The 19,345-nt window shown below is 55.4% G+C and overlaps 1 protein-coding gene and 1 pseudogene across 1 annotated transcript; both read right to left on the bottom strand.

Annotated features, from left to right (window-relative positions):
- Positions 1 to 155: 155 nt before the first annotated feature.
- AVPR2 (arginine vasopressin receptor 2) lies at positions 156 to 2,731 on the bottom strand. The gene is made up of 4 exons (XM_047847500.1): positions 2,638 to 2,731; positions 2,105 to 2,161; positions 860 to 1,744; positions 156 to 666 (listed from the first exon to the last, which is right to left on the bottom strand). Exons 2-4 carry the CDS (start codon positions 2,124 to 2,126, stop codon positions 461 to 463), a joined length of 1,113 nt encoding a protein of 370 aa, XP_047703456.1. The 5' UTR covers positions 2,127 to 2,161; positions 2,638 to 2,731; the 3' UTR covers positions 156 to 460.
- A 10,150-nt stretch (positions 2,732 to 12,881) lies between these two features.
- LOC125159390 (protein lin-37 homolog) lies at positions 12,882 to 18,807 on the bottom strand (annotated as a pseudogene).
- Positions 18,808 to 19,345: the final 538 nt, after the last annotated feature.

Below are 19,345 nucleotides of genomic sequence, written 5' to 3'. Positions count from 1 at the left end.
CAGACCGTGTGGTTTGGGGGCCTGCACCCATGTGGGGGGTTCCCGAGCTGTGCACGTGTGTTGAGGGGGGCAGTCTCAGAAGGTCTTTCCACGCTGCCCTACGACCACTGTCACCCCGATGCAAGGAGGCTCACTGGGTGGAAAATGAGCTGGAACTTTTATTCAGGAGAGCGAGAGGGGAGGGCCAGGGGGGCGAGCGAGGCCCTGCCCCCTTTCCTTCCTCCTGGGCTCCTTGGGACCTCCGTCTCCGGGAAGGCACCGGCTGGGGTGGGAGCCCTGTGCCACCGCGCTGCCGCCGCCGGAGCCTGTCCCCACACCCAGCACCAAGGAGCTGACCTCTGGCTCTTAGTGCCACAGCCAAGTCCCAGAGGGACCCCTTTTCCCAGGGGCTCCCGGGGCCAGCTCCAGGTAGGTGGCTGAGCGTCGCAGAGCCTCTAGAAGGAAGGCGCCGCCTGGCTTGTCAGGAGGAAGTGTCCTTGGCCAGGAAGGAGCTGCCGGTGGCGCAGGACTCCTCGGGGGGCCCCTGGCTGGGGGGGGCCCGTTTCCGGGCCCAGCAGAGCAGGCTGCGCAGCTCAGAGGAGACGCTGCTGCTGAAGGCGGCATAGATCCAGGGGTTGGTACAGCTGTTGAGGCTGGCCAGCAACATCAGCAGCACGAAGGGGGGCCCTGTGGGGGTGGAAGGGTCCGGGCTGGGGCCAAGAGTGCCCGTGCAGGGGCGCGGCAGCCCCTCCTGCCCCTAGGGAATGGCGGTCCACGTGAGCACGTGCGTTGGTGGGGGTAAAGGTGCGTGTGCGGCCAAGCGCGAACGGCCCCTCGCAGCCCCAGCCCCAGCCCCAGCCCTAGCCCCAGCCACACCCACCTTCCCGGGGCGCCTCGGGGTCCCACGCCGACCACAGCTGCACGAGGAAGAAGGGCGCCCAGCACAGCACGTACACAATCACGATCACCAGCGTCATCCTCACGGTCTTGGCCATGGCTGCTGACACCCGGGCCCCCTCACTGGGACTGCCTGTCCGGCGCCCCCCACGGCAGCCCCCGGCCCTCTCTGCCGGCCCCGGCACCAGGCTGGCGTGAATCTCCCGGAAGATGAGCACCTGGCAGGCAGCGATGCCCAGGGCAGGTGCCACAAACACCATTAAGGCGATCCAGGTGACATAGGCTCGGAGGCCCCAGGGCTCAGCAAAGCGGGCCCAGCAGTCAAGGACCCCAGTACCGTCTCCCACGTCACGCTGGGCGAAGATGAAGAGCTGGGGCAGGCTGAGAATGAGCGAGAAGGCCCAGGCCACCAGCACCGGCCGGTTCCAGCGGGCTCCGCCTCCGTGGCGGTATGCCAGCATGGGGCGGCAGATGGCGCGGTGGCGATCCAGCGTCATGGCCAGGATCATGTAGGAGGAGGCGTACATGCCCACCATCTGCAGGTACTTGACTGCCCGGCACAGGGCATCGGGCCCACGGAAGCGGTCGGTGGCATCCCATGCCAGCTGGGGCAGTACTTGGAACAGAGCCACGGCCAGGTCGGCCAAGCACAAGTGGCCAATGAAGACGTGCATGGGCGCCCAGCGACCCCGCCGGCCCCGGCGCACTAGGGCGCTCAGCACCAAGCCATTGCTCAGGGCCACGGCCACAAAGACTGTGGAGAGCAGGGCCAATTCCGCCTGGGCCAGCAGTGGGTCCCGGGTGTCCGACAGCTCCTCCTTGCTGCCGTTGCCAGGTGGAACAGGTCGAGAGAGGGGCCGGGGCACGGCTGGGCAGGGGTGGAGGAAGAGGGCCAGGTTAGGGCGTGCGCTCTGCAGGGGGACCTGGACCCGAGGAAGTTCCAACGGGAGAGGCGGAGCCAGCGGCCTGAGCAGCCGTCCAGCTGGGCCTCCTGCTTCCCTCCGGTGTCCCGGCTCCTGGCAGCCGCAGTCTCCCAACCTCCCCCCTCCTCCCCGGGAGCTCGCAGGGCCATCCCCTCCCCTCCCCACGTTGGCAGCCTGGAGAGGCAGGTGAAGCAGATGTCTGAAAGAGGGGCTTCTCTGCTTCCTCCTAACCCTAACCCTACCTGGCTCATCCCTGTGGAGGGATTGGTGGGGGATGGGTAGGGGCCCAGGGGCTGGAGCCTTACCAGACGTGCTGCTGTATGCCATAAGCGTGGTGGAGCTCGGGCAGGTGTCTTGAGCGCCTGGAGGAGACAGGGTGTCGCACTCAGCCTCTCATCCAAGGGGCCAGGCCCACTGCCCCATTTCTACACAGGTCTGTGTGTGGGGGGGGGGGCAGTGGGGGGTGGGGGGGTGGGGATCCAGCCTGTGTGCAGCTGCGTGTGTGTGTGTGCGCGTTCGTGTGTGTGTGTTCTCGTGATGGGGTTCGGGGGGGTACACCCTTAGCCAGATCAAGGTTGGTGAGGTCTGGTCCCCTGAGCCAGACATGAACCTCAGGGCCCGCTGTGCCCCTCTCAGTACCGGGCAGGGTAACATAGACGCACGAGCCCTAGGACCCACCTCGTCATCCCGCAAGACCTGGAGCAGACACACGCAGACCCTCCCCCTCACCGTGTCCTCCCCCTGCGGCCCAACAGAGGCCAGGAGAGGTGGCCATCCGAGGGCTGGGGCTGGCCAGGGAGAGGCCGGCATGTCCCCGGGGCCCCTCGAAGCCCCTTACCTGGCTGGGCTGTCTGGGCTCCGGGCAGCTGGGCAGTGGCAGGCGAGGAAGGTGGCCCGAGAGCTCGGATCTGCTCTCCATCGCCTGCCCCGCCCCAGCCCGGCCTCTGGGAGTGACCTGCCCAGGAGGGGACTTCCTCTCCCTCTCCTCCCCCACGTGCCTCTCCTGGCCTCCTGCCTGTGGCGGCGGGAAGTAGTCCCCTGGCCTCCTGTGCTGCCTTTCCTGTCCCTGCCCTCCCAGGTCTGTCCCCAAGACTCCTACCCCCCAGCCCCTGAGGGCCTGGACCCTCTCAGGCGGGTCCTCAGCTTGGCCATCCCCCTCAACCCCTGCCTGCCTCTGCCCCCACAGGGCCCACCTTACTAGGTGGCAGGGCTGTGGGAGATCAGTTAGCTCAGCTCCATTTCATAAGTGGGGAAACTGAGGCCAGAGATAGGCGGGGCTGACTGAAGATCACGCAGCTTTTTCGTGGCACAGCTTGACTCCTTTCCCCAGCCAGGCTCCTGCTGTCCCTCTTGGGCCAGGGCGAGGAAGGGGTGACAGCTCGCGTGGAGTCCCCACTACAGAGTGGTGGCTCCTCCCAGGCCTATGAAGGGCCCGCCCCTCCTCAATTAGGGCTGCCGGAGATGAGGCACAGGAAGGGAGGGTGTGGGGTGGGTACAAGCCAGGGCTTAATGTGCCCCTGTGAGAGCCAGCTTCCTCCCCAGGGTCCTGTGGGGGCCAGGGACACCCCCCTCCTCCTGCCCCACCTGCAGCTACCTGTCGTCAGAGGAGGAGGCTTCAGATCTCTGTCTCCCTCTCTGTAACATGCACAGACACAGACACGCCCGAGTGTGTGCAACAGCCATATGCCCGCAAAGGCACACACACTTGACATAGACACAGATAAACACCCGTGTTCCCACACTGTGTGGACGGCCTGACAGTGGGGCTTCCCTGCCAGGGGCTTCGGGCTGGGCTCCCCCTCTCTCCTGTCCTCGGTGTTCAGGATCCCTCCCCGCCCCAGCCCAGCCTTTCCCTCCCATCCCAGGCTCCCTCTTCCCCACCCTCTCCCGCTCTTGCTCTTGCCAGGACCCTGGCCTGGCTCGCACAAGGCCTGCACGGCCCGGCCCGAGGCAGTGGCCTGCAGGCCTCCCAGGGCCAGGCTCTGGGCCCAGCTGGCCCCGTTTTCCTGTTTGTCTTCTCTGATGACCTACAAGGCTAGAGGCCAGCACAGCTCCTCGCTGACCAGGCCCAAGTCCGGCCGACACTGAGGCCTCCTCTTCCTGGCCAGAGGGCCCAGGGGGCAGCACGGCCATCATGCACCCCCCCCCCCCGCACACTGCATCCCTGCACGCTGCACGTACAGCGCACATACTACGTCCACACGTGCCGTGCATTCGCACAATCTCGCGAGCACGCGCGCGCACGCACACACACACGCACACTGCTAGGAGACAGGTTGCAGAATGCTGACAGCCCACGTCTGAACGCTTCAGCCACACCTCCTAAGAACAGGAACATCCTCACTCTCTCCCCTGTAACCACACTGCCGTTAATAACATAGAAGCAAAGAAACCACTTTCTACTGCCTTCCAGATCAACAAAAACGGTAGAAGTGGAGTTCTGGGCACAATTATAGAAGAGCGTTTTCGAGGGAGCCCCTGGTAGAGAATCACACCACACCCAGCACGTCCTTTTTCGTTCTGTCCACCCCTGGGCTGGGGCCTCACAAAGGGATGGGACTTCCCTCGTCTGCCCCAGGTGGGGGGGGGGGGAACCCAGGCACCCGCAGAGCAGCCTTTGTCCTGTCTTGCCCCAGCTGTGTGACCTTGGGCAGGCTCTGCCCAGCTCCTGGGGCCTCGGCTTTTCCCTCGTTTAAAGGGGAAGCCAACACCCGAACGCGGACCATGGTGACAAGTTGGGTAAAGGCCTGGAACCGGCAGGTGAAGAGCTCACTGCACGTAGGGCAGCGCTGGAGGCCAGGGCCGGAAGCTCTGTACGGGTCCCTCTGCCGGGACCTGAGCGAGGCCACGCAGGGATGGGTCCCAGCAGAGAAGTGACAGGCAGGGTGGGGCCCCTGAGCCATGAGGCCACTTCCTCGCCCATCTCTGCTCCCTACGCTCCTTGTTTCCTGTTGTTGAGCCCGGGGTAAGAATGTTGGGGAAGCCCCCTCCCTTCCTCACTGGTTTTCTCCCAGAGGCAAGGGAGGGTTTGTGTCCACATGTAGACCAGACATCATGGGGAGTCCGTACGCACAGCTCGCCCCTGCTCAGCCAGAACAAGTGCTGGGACTTTCAGGAGGAACTGAGAAGCCACCACAGCCAGAGGGCATCCTGGAGAGAGTCTGGATCCTTAGCTGAGAGCCCCCAAGGCTGGCGCGCATGTGCCCCGGGCGCTGTGCCAGGTGACATGCTGGGCCAGGCTGGCCGAGGCCCGTCACCTGCAGGGACTAGCTGATCAGAGGTGACAGGCCTCAGGCAGGCCCCTGCCCCAGCCACCCCCCAGCTCATGGATAGGCTGACTGGCTTACTCACTGTCAGGGCCACATGAGTTAGCAGAGATGGTCCCTGGTTACCCAGAAGCCCCTGTCCTCTGGGTAGAGTGAACTGACAGCCGGGCACTGACCTGGACACCACTCCTCCCTGAGACAGGCAGATGGGCAGGGGCTCTGGGGAGGAGACAGGGGGGATCCCTGAGAAATGTTTGGGGGGGGTGGCCGAATGGGCCCACACTCTCCCCAGGGAGCACTGAGAAGCAGGTTCTGAAGGACTGGAGAAGGCCCTGACCACATGGCTGGCCAGTTACCCCAGCAGGCCTTGGGCCGGGGACAGGACTGAGCAGACGCGCCCCCCCCCCATCCCTGCAGGATTGCATCTGCACAAAGGATTCTGTGGGTGGCCAAAGTGTGGGCTCGTGTGTGCCCCAGCCCCATGTCTGAGGAGAAGACAGGAGGCCTTGGGGTGGGCAGGTGATCAGAGCTGGCAGGCCCCGGGTCTTTGCTCTTCACTGGCTTTCTGTAATCAGAACGCTTTGCTGAACAAACAGCAAGTGCTTCCGGCCCTGTGCCACGGGGGTGTGGGGCGTGGGGCCCCGGGCCCTGCCCCCAGGCCTGTGCCCAGAAGGCTGGGGGCCGGCAGCCCAGGGGAGACTGTTGCCACCACACAGGGGCCAAATGTGGGGACCCCGTTAACGGGTTGACAGAATGGAGAGGAAGGACGTTTCTGAGGCCCGAAATAAACCCTTGAAGGACACTGTAGGGATGAGAGAGAAAGACGAGGGAGCCGAGGACGTGGAGAGTAAGGGTGATGGGGCCAGGAGAACACCCAGGAGAACATCTGCTCAGAGGCCGGAGGGGACACAGGTGCCCCGGGGTCCGGCGAGGGAGCGAGCTGCCCCAGCTGGTCATCCGTCCTGATGGGGTCCCCCCGCAGGTGGCAGATCCTGCAGGGTCGTGGGAGAGTAAGTGCACTGACACCTGCTGAAGTGACAAGCAGAGGCTCCAACGGGGTGAAAGGGCATTGGGTCAGAGGATGGGATCAAAAGGGCCAAAGATACATTTAATAAAACGACGTGCGTGCATGCGTGTGCACATGTATCGAAATGTGTATGGGCCAACGGTGGTGGCAAGACAAGGCGTCCACTCACCTGAGGCCCGAACGAGAGTGAATAAGTCATTTTGAAAGTGAGACCAAGCCTGCTCGCAAGTTTCTGGACAGAGGAGAGTGGTACTTGGACGAGGAGCCCCGAAGCCTGGGGGGTGCAGGGTCCCCCGCAGGACGGGGAGCACCCCTCGCAGGGGCTGAGGACCAGGGGCGTAGAAGACAGGTGAGCAGTTGAGGCCTCTGTCCCCGGATGACCACGAGGTCCTCATCCGAGGGGAAGGCAGCCCGGCAGGAGGCGTCTCCTTTTTGGTCCGAGTTACCCAGGCGCGTGGTTTAAAGTGGCCGATTGTTCGGGGGCACCTGATTTCACCTCCTTCCAGGGGCCCCCTGGGTAATCGCCGCCACCTCGCTCCATAATGAGCCTCCGGCATCCTTTCCCTGCCACCGCCACCGCCACCGCCACCGCCACCGCCACCCACCCTTCTTCCTCTGCTCGCCTCCCTTCCACTTATGGCTGCGTCGTTGTTCGGCGCTCCCACTACTCTGGCTGCCACGACGTACGCAAGGACTTCGCTCCTCGTCCCGCCTCGCTTTTTAAAATCAGACTTTCTGAGGTCTGACTAATAGCCAATCAAATTCACAAATTGCTTAATGAGATCTGACGCACGGACACACATGGTTTAATTTCTCCAGAGTAAATCCTTAGAACTGAGGCTGCTGGGTCAGTTGATGAGGTCCACTACTCTGCCTCTCTGATTTTAACCATTTCAACAGTATTTTATTGGGAACTTATTCTGCATTTTACTTATGACTGATGATGGTGAGAATCTTTTCATATATTTATTTGCCATTTGCATAGTATCTTTGAAGTATCTTTGAAGTATCTAGTCAAATCTTTTGTCAATTTTTTAAAGTTTTTTCAGTTGCTGAGTTGTAAGAGTGTTTTCATTTTCAATGTGTTTTGAATTTTTAAAAATGTTTATTTATTTATTTTGAGAGAGAGAGAGAGAGAGAGAGAGAGAGAAAGAAAGAAAGAGGTCGAGCAGGGGAAGGGCAGAGAGACAGAGAAAAGCACAGAGCCCGGCACAGGGCTCAATGTCACTAACTGTTAGATCATGACCCAAGCGTCAAGAGTCAGATGCTTAACCGACTGAGCCACCCAGGCACTCCTCACTTTTAATATATTTTGGATACAAATTCTTTAAAATTTTTTTAATGTTTCTTTATTTTTGAGAGAGAGACACACACACATACACAGTGCAAGCAGGGCAGTGACAGAGAGAGAAGGAGACACAGCATCTGAGAGCCCGATGGGGGACTCGAACTCACACACCGCAAGATCATGACCTGAGCCGAAGTCAGATGCTTAACCGACTGAGCCACCCAGGCGCCCCTGGATACAGGTTCTTTAACATATACGTTTTGTTTTGCCAGTATGCCTTGTCACTGTATTACAGTCTCTTTTAAGTAATTTCTACCCTGCAAGGTGGGGCTGGAACTTACAACTCTCAGATCAAGAGTCTCGTGCTCTATCGACTGAGCCAGCCCCTAACCATCTCTTTAAAATAAAACAAAAACCTTAGGGGCACCTGGTTGGCTCAGTTGGTAGAGCACATGACTCTTTATCTCAGGGTCGTGTGTTCAAGCTCCGTGTTGGGCATGGAGCCTACTTGAACAAAGAAAAAAAGAAAAAACCAACTTAAGGTGTTTTGAAGATACCGAATTTTATCAGTTTTTTTTCCTTCACAGTTTGTATTTTGTGTATCCTATCTAAAAAGCCTTTGCCTAATTCAGTGTCACAAAGCTATTCTCCTATGATTTATTCTAGAAGTTCGGTATTTCTAGCTCTTATATTTAGGCCTGTAATTCATCTCGAGTTAAATTTTGTGCGTGGTATGGATTAAAGATCCAGGTTCATTCTTTTGCGTGTGGCTATCCAGTTGCCCCCCCCCACAACTGGGAGGAATTGCCTGTTGTGGGTAGTGTATAAAAATACCATTGATATTTGCATACTGACTGTTTATCCTGTGACCTTGCTAAACCCACTTAATCGTTCAATTGGTTTTTGTAGATTTCTTAGGATTTTTTTTTTACCTAGATAATAATGCCATCCCAAATAAAAACGCTTTTACATTTCTTTCTAATCTATATGCCTTTTATTCCTTTTTCTTGCCTTATCACACTTGCTAGGGTTTTTCATAGATGCCCCTTATCAGGCTGAGGAAGTTTCCCTTTATTTCTACTTTATTGAGAACTTTTATCATGAGTAGGTGTTGAATTACGTCAAATGTTTTTCCTGCATCTATTGAGATGATCATGCAGTTTTTCCTTTTTTGTTGTTGTTCTGGTAATATGATTAATTACCTTGACTGATCTTCAAATGTCAAAGCAAACTGGCCTTCCCGAAAGGAACGTTACTTGGTCATGATGTATTATTTTTTTATATATTGCTGTATTTGATTTGCTAAAATTTCGGTTAATATTTTTACAGTGTGTGTATTCACAACGGACACTGGTCTGTAGTTTCCTCTTTGTGTAACATCTTTGGTTTTGGTATAAGGATAATGTTTACCTTGTCAGATGAGTTGGGAACTGTTTCCTCTATTTTCTGGAAGAGTTTGTGTAGAACTGGTGTTCTTTCTTTCGTAACGTTTGGTAGAATTCTCTGTGGCAACGTTTTTAGCTACAAATTCAACTCCTTTCATAGATACGGGGTTATTCAGGTTGTCTATTTCCTCTGGAATGAATTTGATAGTTTGTATCTTTCACATAATTCATCCATTTCATCTAAGTTGTATTGTAATGTATTAGCATATTATTACCATCCTTTTAATGTCTGTAATATCTGTAGTGGTGTCTTCTCTTTCATTTTACTTCTTTCATTTTTGATATTGGTAATTTGTGTATTCTCTCCATTTTTTCTGATCAGACTAGCTAGAGGTTTATCAATTTCACTAATGTTTTCAAAGACAGCTTTGGGTTTCATATATTTACTATATTGTTTTTCTGTTTTCTATTTCTTTGACTTCTGCTCTTCATTATTTTCTTCCTTCTATTTATTTTAAATTTAATTCGCTCTTCCTTTTGTAGTTTACTTGTTAATTTTTTTTATTTGAGAGAGAGAGAGCAGGGGAGAGGGGTAGAGGGTGTGAGAGAGAGAATCTTACACAGGTTCCATGCTCAGTGCAGAGGCTGATGAGTGGAGCTTGATCCCACAACCCTGGGATCATGACCTGAGCTGAAATCAAGAGTCGAAATCAAGAGCCGGACGCTCAACCACCTGAGCCCCCCAGGCACCCCTTCTAGTTTCTTAAAGCGGAAGCTCAAATTGATTTGGGACCCTTTTCCTTTTCTAATATGAACAGTGAATGTTATACGTTTTCCTCTCATCGCTTGTTTAGTTGAATTCCCAAATTTTGATATTTTACGTTTTTAGTTTTATTCAATTCAATACGATTTTTTTTGTATTAGAACAGGTTTTAACTTGTGACTTCCCCTTTGATTCATGGCTTATTTGGAAGTGTATTTTTTCATTTCTAAATATTTGGAAATTTCCTACATATCATTTTGCTATTGATTTCTTTCTTTTTTTAAAAAAAATATTTTTAAGTAATCTCTACATCCAATGTGGGGCTTGAACTTACAACCACGAGATCAAGAGTCGCATGCTCTACTGACCGAGCCAGCCAGGTGCCCCTGTTACAGATTTCTGATTCAGCATCACTGTGGTCAGAAATCCTACTTTGTAGGGCTGTTATCCTTTGTCATGTCTTGAACTCTGTTCTGTTGTCCAGAACATTGTCTGTCGGTGAATGTTACATCTATCCTTGAAAAGAATGTGTATATGTGTATTTTCTTGTTGTTGGGTGTGGTATGCTATAAATATCAATTAGGTCACTTTGGTTGTCAGTGTTGTTCACATCTATATTCTTACTGATTTTTCCCCCGCTTTGTTTTTTTTTTTTTTTTAATTTTTTTTTTCAACGTTTATTTTTATTTTTGGGACAGAGAGAGACAGAGCATGAACGGGGGAGGGGCAGAGAGAGAGGGAGACACAGAATCGGAAACAGGCTCCAGGCTCTGAGCCATCAGCCCAGAGCCCGACGCGGGGCTCGAACTCACGGACCGCGAGATCGTGACCTGGCTGAAGTCGGATGCTTAACCGACTGAGCCACCCAGGCGCCCCTCCCCCGCTTTGTTTTATGAGCTACTGAGAAAAAGATGTTATAGACTCCAACTACATTTGGAGATTTGTGTATTTCTTGACTGATTGCCCTTTTTCCATTATGAAAGATCCCTGCTTATCTCTGATAATATTCTTTGTGTTGAATTCTATTCTGATACTAATATCGTCACACCAGCTTTCTTACGCTGAGCTTGTGCGATATATCTTTTTCCATCCTTTTACTTTCAGCTTGTCTGTGTCTTTATGCTAAAAGTGTGCTTCTTGTAAATAACATTTTATCTAGCCCGACAGTTTCTGCCTTTAACTTGTGTGTGTGGCAGACTGTGTTTTTCAGAGGTAGCCCCAACAATATCTCCCATTCTGCTGTTCTGGAACCTTGCCATTTTGCCATCAAGAGGTGGAATTTGGGGCGCCTGGCTGGCTCAGTCGGTGAAGCATCCCACTTCGGCTCAGGTCACGATCTCACAGTTTTGGGGTTCAAGCCCTGCGTCAGGCTCTGTGCTGAGCCCAGTTGGGGTTCCGTGTCTCCCTCTCTCTCTGCCCCTCCCCTGCCCTTGCTCTCTCTCTCTCTCTCTCTCTCTCTCTCGCTGTCTCTCAAAAATAAATAATTCACATAATGTGGCATAAGCGATGCCGCCTGATTTCTGAGGCTGGGTCAGAAGAGGCAATGCAGCTTCGGCCCTGTTGGCAGGGATATTCAGTCTTCTGGCCTCTAGCTTCCCTGAGGCTGCCATGCTGTGAGGAAGCCCAAGCTAGCCCCTCATGGACAGACCACATGGAAGGGCTCTGACCCGTGAAGAGAGATGCTCACGCAGCTCTAAGTTGCTCCAACTCCACACTGTTCCAGCCCCAGCTGGACAGCGAGCGCACGAAGGACCCTCGGGCGGGACCACCCAGCTGAGCCCTTCCCAGATGCTTCTTTAAAAAAAGAATTGTGGACTTGTGGGGCGCCCGGCTGGCTCGGTCGATGGAGCGTGCGACTCTTGATCTCGTGGTTGGAAGTTCGAGCCCCACGTTGGGTGTGGAGGTTGCTTAAAAATAAAATCTTAGGGGCACCTGGGTGGCTCAGTCGGTTGAGCGTCTGACTTCAGCTCAGGTCATGATCTCACGGTCCGTGGTTCGAGCCCCACGTCGGGCTCTGGGCTGATGGCTCGGAGCCTGGAGCCTGCTTCCAATTCTGTGTCTCCCTCTCTCTCTGCTCCTCCCCCGCGTGTGCTCTGTCTCTCTCTGTCTCCAAAATAAATAAAAACATTAAAAAAATTAAAAATAAATAAAAATAAAATCTTAAACAGATAAGTAAAAATAAATAAAATATTGTGGCCTTGTGATCTGAGTGCCTGGAGATTTTTTTTTCAGTTCCACCTCACCCTGCGACGTTAGCAGATCCATGAACAGGTGCCTCAGGAGTGTCTCTCTCAGGTCTTCTGCCTCGACTGCTGCCGTAGAAGGCTTTTGCTTTGTCCTCAGTGTCGGACTCAGGGAGGCTGGAAGGTTTCTGTCAGTCCCCCTCCCCTGCCTTAAGACAGGTCAGGTCTTCTGTCCTTCCCCGGCCATGGACTGCTGCCGGCAGGAGTGGGGTTGCCCTCAGCTCTCCTGCCCCTGCATTCACACTTCACCCCGTTAGTGCACCGATACCTTCAGGGAAAGCATATCAGCCCAGCTATGCTGCCTCCAGCCTTTGCGGGGAAACCCGTGGAAGAGAGTTGCTGGGCGAACACAAACTCCTCTGTCTGAGGCTGGGGATTCAAACTGCACTGCCACACGACCTTTAAACGTTAGCGAACAGTTCTCTGCTCCCTTCTTCCTCGAGTCTAGGGCCGCTGCCGCCAAGGATAAAAGTGCCCCTGTGTCTTTTTCCTGGGAAGGGCCTGTTGTGTTTCACATTTTGGCCCACTTTGTTTTTCCCCCCACTGTAGCAACTTCAGCTCCCTGATGGGCTTATAAGAAAAAACAATCCATGACTTTGGAGGCTACCGTGCTTCCAAAGTCTTGCAACTTTCTGCATCCCAGACAGATGCAAACATCCACCTACTGACTTGTTCCTTCAGCCTTCCCAGTCTCAGGGGAGGGCACCCGACTGGCAAAAGCCGACCTGCTTCCCGGAGCCTGGCCGGCGCCGTCTGGGAAGTGCCACTCATTCCCCCCTGTTCTTGGTTGTCATTTACATGGATTGAATTTGTGTTCTTATCCCTCATGGTCCTGTTTCCCACAAACTGTTTTCTTCTTCGATTTCATCTCCATTGAAAAAAAATTCTTTTACTGTTTATTCATTTTTTTGAGAGACGGAGAGAGACAGCACAAGGAGGGGCAGAGAGAGAGGGAGACACAGAAGCAGGCTCCAGGCTCTGAGTCATCAGCACAGAGCCCGACGCAGGGCTCGAACCCACGAACTGTGAGATCATGACCTGAGTCGAAGTCGGACGCTCAACCCACTGAGCCACTCAGGTGGCCCTACTCTCTTTATTATTATTATTTTTTTAAGATGTGAAGGAGGGGAATGTCCAGGGTGTGGGTGCTGAGGGCTCAGGCTTGGAGGGCTCATCATCAGGGGTACCCTGGGTCTCGGGCTGCAACGGGGATTGAACTGGAAATCCCGCAAGCCCCTCCAGGTGGTCTGGGGGTGGTGGGTGGAGGCAGTCAGTGACCTCTGACCTCTCCTCGTCCTCAGGCAGTGGTGGCAGTGGTGAACCGAGTGGGCATTCACGCTCTTGCCCTGAGGGGCTGTCGGGCATCCAGGCCCGGCAGAGTGGGTACAGCGATGTGTTCTGGCTGAACTGACCCAAGTCCGTGCTCCGGTCAAACAGCTTGATCACATACCTGTTGGATCGCCGAGGTCCTCCCTCAGCTGGCCCATAACCCACCTCCCTTTCCCCTCCTCCTCTTCCAATGCCTGCAATGGAACAATTCTTCTTCTTTTTTTTTTTTTTTAAGATTTTATTTGTAGTAATCTCTACACCCAACACGGGGCTCGAACGTACAACCTTGAGACCAGGAGTCACATGCTCCACTGAGGGAGCTGGCCAGGCGCCCCTCGCAATGGAGCAATTCTAAGTCGTGGGTGTCCAAGGCGTTCTCGCAGCTTCCTCCTCCAGGTGCTCCCTGTCCATGTGACTCTTCTCCAGCAGACACTGCAAAACAGCATCTAGTCGATTCCAGGCCTTGGCCATCTCCAGCTGCGACTTCTCTACTGTCACATCATCGGGAACATGTCCTGGGTCTGAGGTGTCGCTCGCTGGGTCGGAGGTGCCCCGAGGAGCCCAGGGTCACGAATCGAGGCCCGAGGCCCACAGGGAGAGGCCAGAGGTAAGGTTCGTGTGCGGCCAGTCCTCGGCACTGAGCAGTGTTCGGTGGTGACCGCCACCTCCTGGCTTCCATTCCTTCCTCTTGGAATGGCCGAAGAGCCCAGAGAAAGATCTCCAGTCCGGTGCCTGGGACTGGCTGTCCGCACTTGAACTGAGTAGGGCGAGAGGGCCGGAAGACTCCATGTTCGCTGGGAATGTTCACCTGCCCCGTCCTCCTGTCCCCAGCGTGCTGCCCCTGCAACTGTCCCTGGTGGTGCCCAGCGAAGGCACTTTCTGTGTCATCGTCTCCAAAGAAAGAACTTCCTCTTCTGCGGGGATGGGGGGCGGCATGTGGGGGTCTATCTGCCTCTTGCACAGATTCTCACCCCTGTCTGCACGGCTGATTTATGCGCCACAGGTGAGCTCTGCCGTGGGAATTCGCCGTTCAGCTGGGGCCGCTGCGGGGGTGACTGCCGGACCCCCACGCTCTCGTTGGGGTTACCTCATCTCCTATTACTTTCGTCCTTGGCACCATTTGCTTTTAAAAACTCACTTGCTGTCATTTTAGTAGGGTTTCATAAGGGAGAGCAAATAAATGGCTGTGCTGAATTTGTCCCTTTAAAAAATTTTTTTAAAATTGATTTAAGAGAGACAGAGACAGTGTGAGTGGGGGAGGGGCAGAGACACAGAGGGAGACAGAGAGAGAATCCCAGGCAGGCTCTGTGCCATCAGCACGGAGCGTGACATAGGGCTCGATCTCACGGAACTGCGAGATCTTGACCTGAGCCCGAATCAAGAGTCAGATGCTTACCCACCCGAGCCACCCAGGCACCCCGATTTGTCCCTTTTACATCCAAGTCAACAGTATGTGGAGAAGGTCTGGAAGGGGCCGGAGGCTGGCTGGGGGCATGCACCTGCACTGCGTTCCTTACAAGCCAGATGGTCTGGCGCTCGTGAATCCTCAGTGAGACCCATCTACACACTGACACGGCTTTCTCCTACAGCGTCTGCAGCCTCTGAGCGGGACTGCGGGTGTCACCCGGGCCATTCCGTTCAAAGCCCGGGGGTTTGGAGGAGACACAAGACAACAGGTAACTGAAGTGTGGTCAGCCAGGCCAGGTGCTGCGGAAGTGTCACTGGCAGCGATGAACACAGAGGTGGGGTCTTCGGCAGCTGGGGCCGCCACAACAGAAGGCCACAGGCCGTGTGGCTTAAACGACAGCCGTGTACTTTGTCACCGTTCTGGAGGCAGGATGTCCCAGATCAAGTTCGGACAAGGTCAGTTTCCTTTTCTTGGCTTCTAGATGGTTGTCTTCTTGCCGTGTTCTCACAGAGCAATGGGAGAGGCTGAGGCAGAGACAGAGATGGAGACAGAGAGACAAGTCTCTGTTGTCTGTCTTCATAAGGACAGGAATCCTCTCCAATCAGCGCCCTGCCCTTATGACCTCATTTTGCCTTACTGACTTTCTCAGAGGCCCCGGCTCCAAATACAGCCACATGGTGGGTGAGGGCTTCAGCCTGCGAAGGGGAGGGGTACATGAAATTCAGTTCCTAACAGATGGCCACGCTGTGTATCACAGAGCCTGCCCCAACCTTGGCCTCCGCTGCATGGAGTCCAGCCAGTGTTCAAGAGGAGGAAAGGAGTCACCACCTCTTGAAGGGAGGAACAACAAAGAATTTGTGGCCATAGGTTAAAACCACCAGAACAGAGATATTGATGAACTCTGGGCTTTACTAAGAATGCACATCAAGGGGTGCCTGGGTGGCCCAGTCGGGTGAGCGTCCGACTCTTGATTTTGGCTCAGGTCACGATCTCACGGTTCGTGAGTCTGAGTGCTGCGACGGGCTCTGCGCTGACAGCGCGGAACCTGCTGGGGATTCTCTCTCCGCTCCTCCCCTGCTCAAGCGCTCTCTCCCTTTCTCTCTCAAAATAGATAAATAAACTTAAAAAAAAAAAAAAAGAACGCATGTCAAAATATCTAGAGTCACTATTCAAAGATTCTCGCGGTGCTTCTAAACCGAAAGGAAGATTCCAGAACACAAATTCAATCCATGTAAATGACAACCAAGAACGGGGGCAATGAGCGGCACTTCCCAGACGGTGCGGGCTGGGCTCCGGGAGGCAGGTCGGCTTTTGCCAGTCGGGTGCCCTCCCCTGAGACTGGGAAGGCTGAAGGAAGGCCGCGTTTCTGCCGTGCGGAGCGGTTTTCCTGCTGGATGGCAAGGACGAAGAAGCATGCGGCTTCGGCGGCAGCGCTCCTGTGCCGGGTGGGCCTCCACTCCTTATGGCCGCGGTGACTTCCCGTCCTGGGTTGGTGATCCCTGACTCGTGGCTACGGTGTTGTCTTCTTGAACTCAGCATTTGCTTCGGTGCCCGCGGTGGCGGAGGCCAGGGGCGGCGGCTCCTCGTGGGAGCCGGTTTGGAGGCGGTGGTCTGGGGCCCCTCCAGCGGTCCTGCATGCTTCCCACCCCCTTTCTTAGGCCTACAAAATCTTTTTTTTTTATTTTTTAAAAATGCTTTTATTTTTTATTTTTATTTTTTTTTAATTTTTTTTTCAACGTTTATTTATTTTTGGGACAGAGAGAGACAGAGCATGAACGGGGGAGGGAGGGACAGAGAGAGAGGGAGACACAGAATCGGAAACAGGCTCCAGGCCCTGAGCCATCAGCCCAGAGCCTGACGCGGGGCTCGAACTCACGGACCGCGAGATCGTGACCTGGCTGAAGTCGGACGCTTGACCGACTGCGCCACCCAGGCGCCCCAAAATGCTTTTATTTTTGAGACAGAGCGCGAGTGGGAGAGGGGCAGAGAGAGAGGGAGACACAGAATCGGAAACAGGCTCCAGGCTCTGAGCTGTCAGCACAGAGCCCGACGCGGGGCTCGAACTCATGGACCGTGAGATTGTGACCTGAGCCGAAGTCAGACGCTCGACGGACTGAGCCACCCAGGCGCCCCTCACAAACCTTTTTCTGCGGAAGATGGCTGGAGTGATTTCTGCTTCCCTGGCCTGAACCTTCACTGATAGAAAGTGGGGGCAGAGAAAGAGAAATGTGGAAAGCCGGGCAAATGGGAAGCACTTAACAGGCAGGCAAGAACAAATCCAAGCATTTAGCAAACACCACCGACAGAATCAACTGAACCCTCCAGGTAAAAGACAAAGGTAGAAGAACGTACCCTCTGGCCCAGCAGCCCCAGCTCGGTGACGGTTACAGAAATGAAAGCGGACACAGACCCTGTACGTTAATGCTTCGAGCAGCTCCTCTCAGCGTCGCCCAGAGCTGGAAACCACCCAGCGGGCTTGTGGCTAAACAAAGCGGGATATGGCCAAACACTGGCATGCTACTCGGTAATAAACAGGAATGAACCACTGCCGCGTGCGCACGCACACCAACATGGATGGGTCTCGAAAACCACCCTGAGCGAGGGAAGCCAGCCAAGAGAATACACCCGGCACGATTCAGTCTGAAATTCCAGCGAAGGCAGCAGATTGGGGGGGGGGGGGGGCAGGGCTAGAGGGAGCGAGTGACTTCAAAAGGGTAGGAGAGAATTTGGGGAGGTGATGGAGTTATTCCATATCTTGATTGTGGCGGTGGTTACGGGACGTTTATCGAAAATCGTCGAGCTGTACACCTCACAGAGGCCAATTTTACTACATGTAAACGATGCCTCCGTAAAGCCGAGTTTTAAAAAGGCAACGATCGTTAGGCCGGATCAAAGCAAACCAAACCCCGACGACATGCTGCTTGAAGAGATACACCTGGGACAGGAAGACGCAGACAAATGGAAAGGAGAAAACCAGAGAAAGGTGGGTCAGGCTCATCAGTCCGCCCTGTCAACCTGCTGGCACTTTCTTCCTGCTCCCTCATCACGTGGCCTTTGTCTTGTTGTGGGGGAGGGTCCGGCCTGACTCTGGGCGGCTGCCCTCATCTGGTTGCTGTGCCCAAGACGCGTGGGTCACAGGGAGCCGTGAGGAGCTCAGGCCACTGAAGGTGGTGAGTGGGCGAGACCCAGCCACTGTCTCTGCAGAGCCTCCCGGTCTCCACAGCGAGCGTGTGGCAGCGGAGACCCGGTTCACCGCGTGTTCGAGGCCAATCTTTCCTGCTTCTCTGCCCAGGGACCTCTCTTCTTCCTGTTGTCACTCCCGCTGGCCCCTCTATCTTGGGACGCAGAAGTGGGAGAATGGGCTCTGCAGTCAAACAGAGGCGAGTTCAAACCCCAGCTGTGCCATTCACCTTCCGGGTCATTTTGGTGAAGTCACGTGACCCGTCCGACCTTTGGTTTCCTCATCTGGGAAATGGGGCCCTAGTAACGGGTGGAGGAGCAGGTGAGCAGAAACTCGGCTGGGCGCCTCCCCCCCTCCCCCCCCCCCTCGGGCTGCATGGCCTCCCTTCTGGACCACAGGCTCCTCGCTTGCAGTGAACATCACAAGAGAACGTTCATCATAGGGGGTGGGAAGCACGCAGGACCACTGGAGGGGCCCGAGACCACCGCCTCCAAACAGGCTCCCACGAGACAGAGAGAGAGCACGAGTGGGAGAGGGGCACCGCTGTGCTCTTGGGACTTGAGTTCCCTCATCTGTACTGGGGTCTAATGATGGACTTCCCCGGGGTCGGTGTGTTAAATAAACGTGCTAACACACGAAACGTGCTTCCGACAAGGGCAGGCCGGTGGCAGGGCTCAATGAATGCTATTTCGTGTTGTGACAGTGGTGACCGCGGGCACGGTCTGTGGAGACTGAACCCACCATCGTGCACTGAGGGGGGAGCAGACTCACCGGGCTGCGTCCTCTTACCTCCCTCCTGCCAATGGCAGCAGGGCCACCAGCCTCAAACCCCACCCTCCTGAAAGGAGCAAAGGCTTCGAGGCTGGAGGAAGAGGCTGGTAACTGTTTGGGGTGAGTGGAGAGGCAGAAGTGGCCAGAGAGGAGAGAGGCTGAGCCTATCAGCGGTGGGATCAGAGCAGGCAGGAAGCAGATAGCAGCTCAGTGCCTCATGGAAAACACCCCCCTCCTGGGCGCCCGCCCCCGCCCTCCTTACGGAGCTCCGGGCCAACTGGCCCGGTGCCCACAGCCTCCTCCCTGCTCCCGCAAGGGCCGGGCGAGTGGCAGGAGAGCTCCGCCATCAACCCCCCTCCACCCCCCCCTCCCCCGCTCTGGGTCTACCACCGCCCAACCCTGGGCCCCTGGCGCCCCGGGGGTGGGGTGGGGGGCGGAGCTCCCTTGGCTCCTCCCTCCGAGCAGCCCTCCACCTGCACGCCCCAGACTGACCTCCTCACCGGTCTCCCTCTAAAGACCCCTAGAGGGGCGTCTGGCGGGGCTCAGTCGGTTAAGGGTCAAGCATCCCACTCTGGATTTCTGCTCAGGTCATGATCTCACGCTTGGTGGTTTCCAGCCCCGCACTGGGCTCTGCGCTGCCAGCACGGAGCCTGCTTGGGATTCTCTCACTCCCACTCTTTCTGCCTCTCCCCTGCTCTCTCTCTCTCTGTCTCTCGCAAAATAAATAAGCTTAAACAAAATAAAAGACCCTTAGAACATGGCATCCAGACCGTCACTGAGGGCAGGGCTCCAAGCCTCCCCTTCAGGGGGAGGTGGAAGGGGGATGGGAACTTCAGGCCAGGATGCCCGGGCCCCTCCCACGCGGGCCTCCTGCATGGCTTGGAG

Source organism: Prionailurus viverrinus, unplaced genomic scaffold, assembly GCF_022837055.1.
Source record: "Prionailurus viverrinus isolate Anna unplaced genomic scaffold, UM_Priviv_1.0 scaffold_49, whole genome shotgun sequence".
In the NCBI taxonomy this organism is placed as follows: domain Eukaryota; kingdom Metazoa; phylum Chordata; class Mammalia; order Carnivora; family Felidae; genus Prionailurus; species Prionailurus viverrinus.
This window is presented reverse-complemented; position numbering and strand designations above follow the sequence as displayed.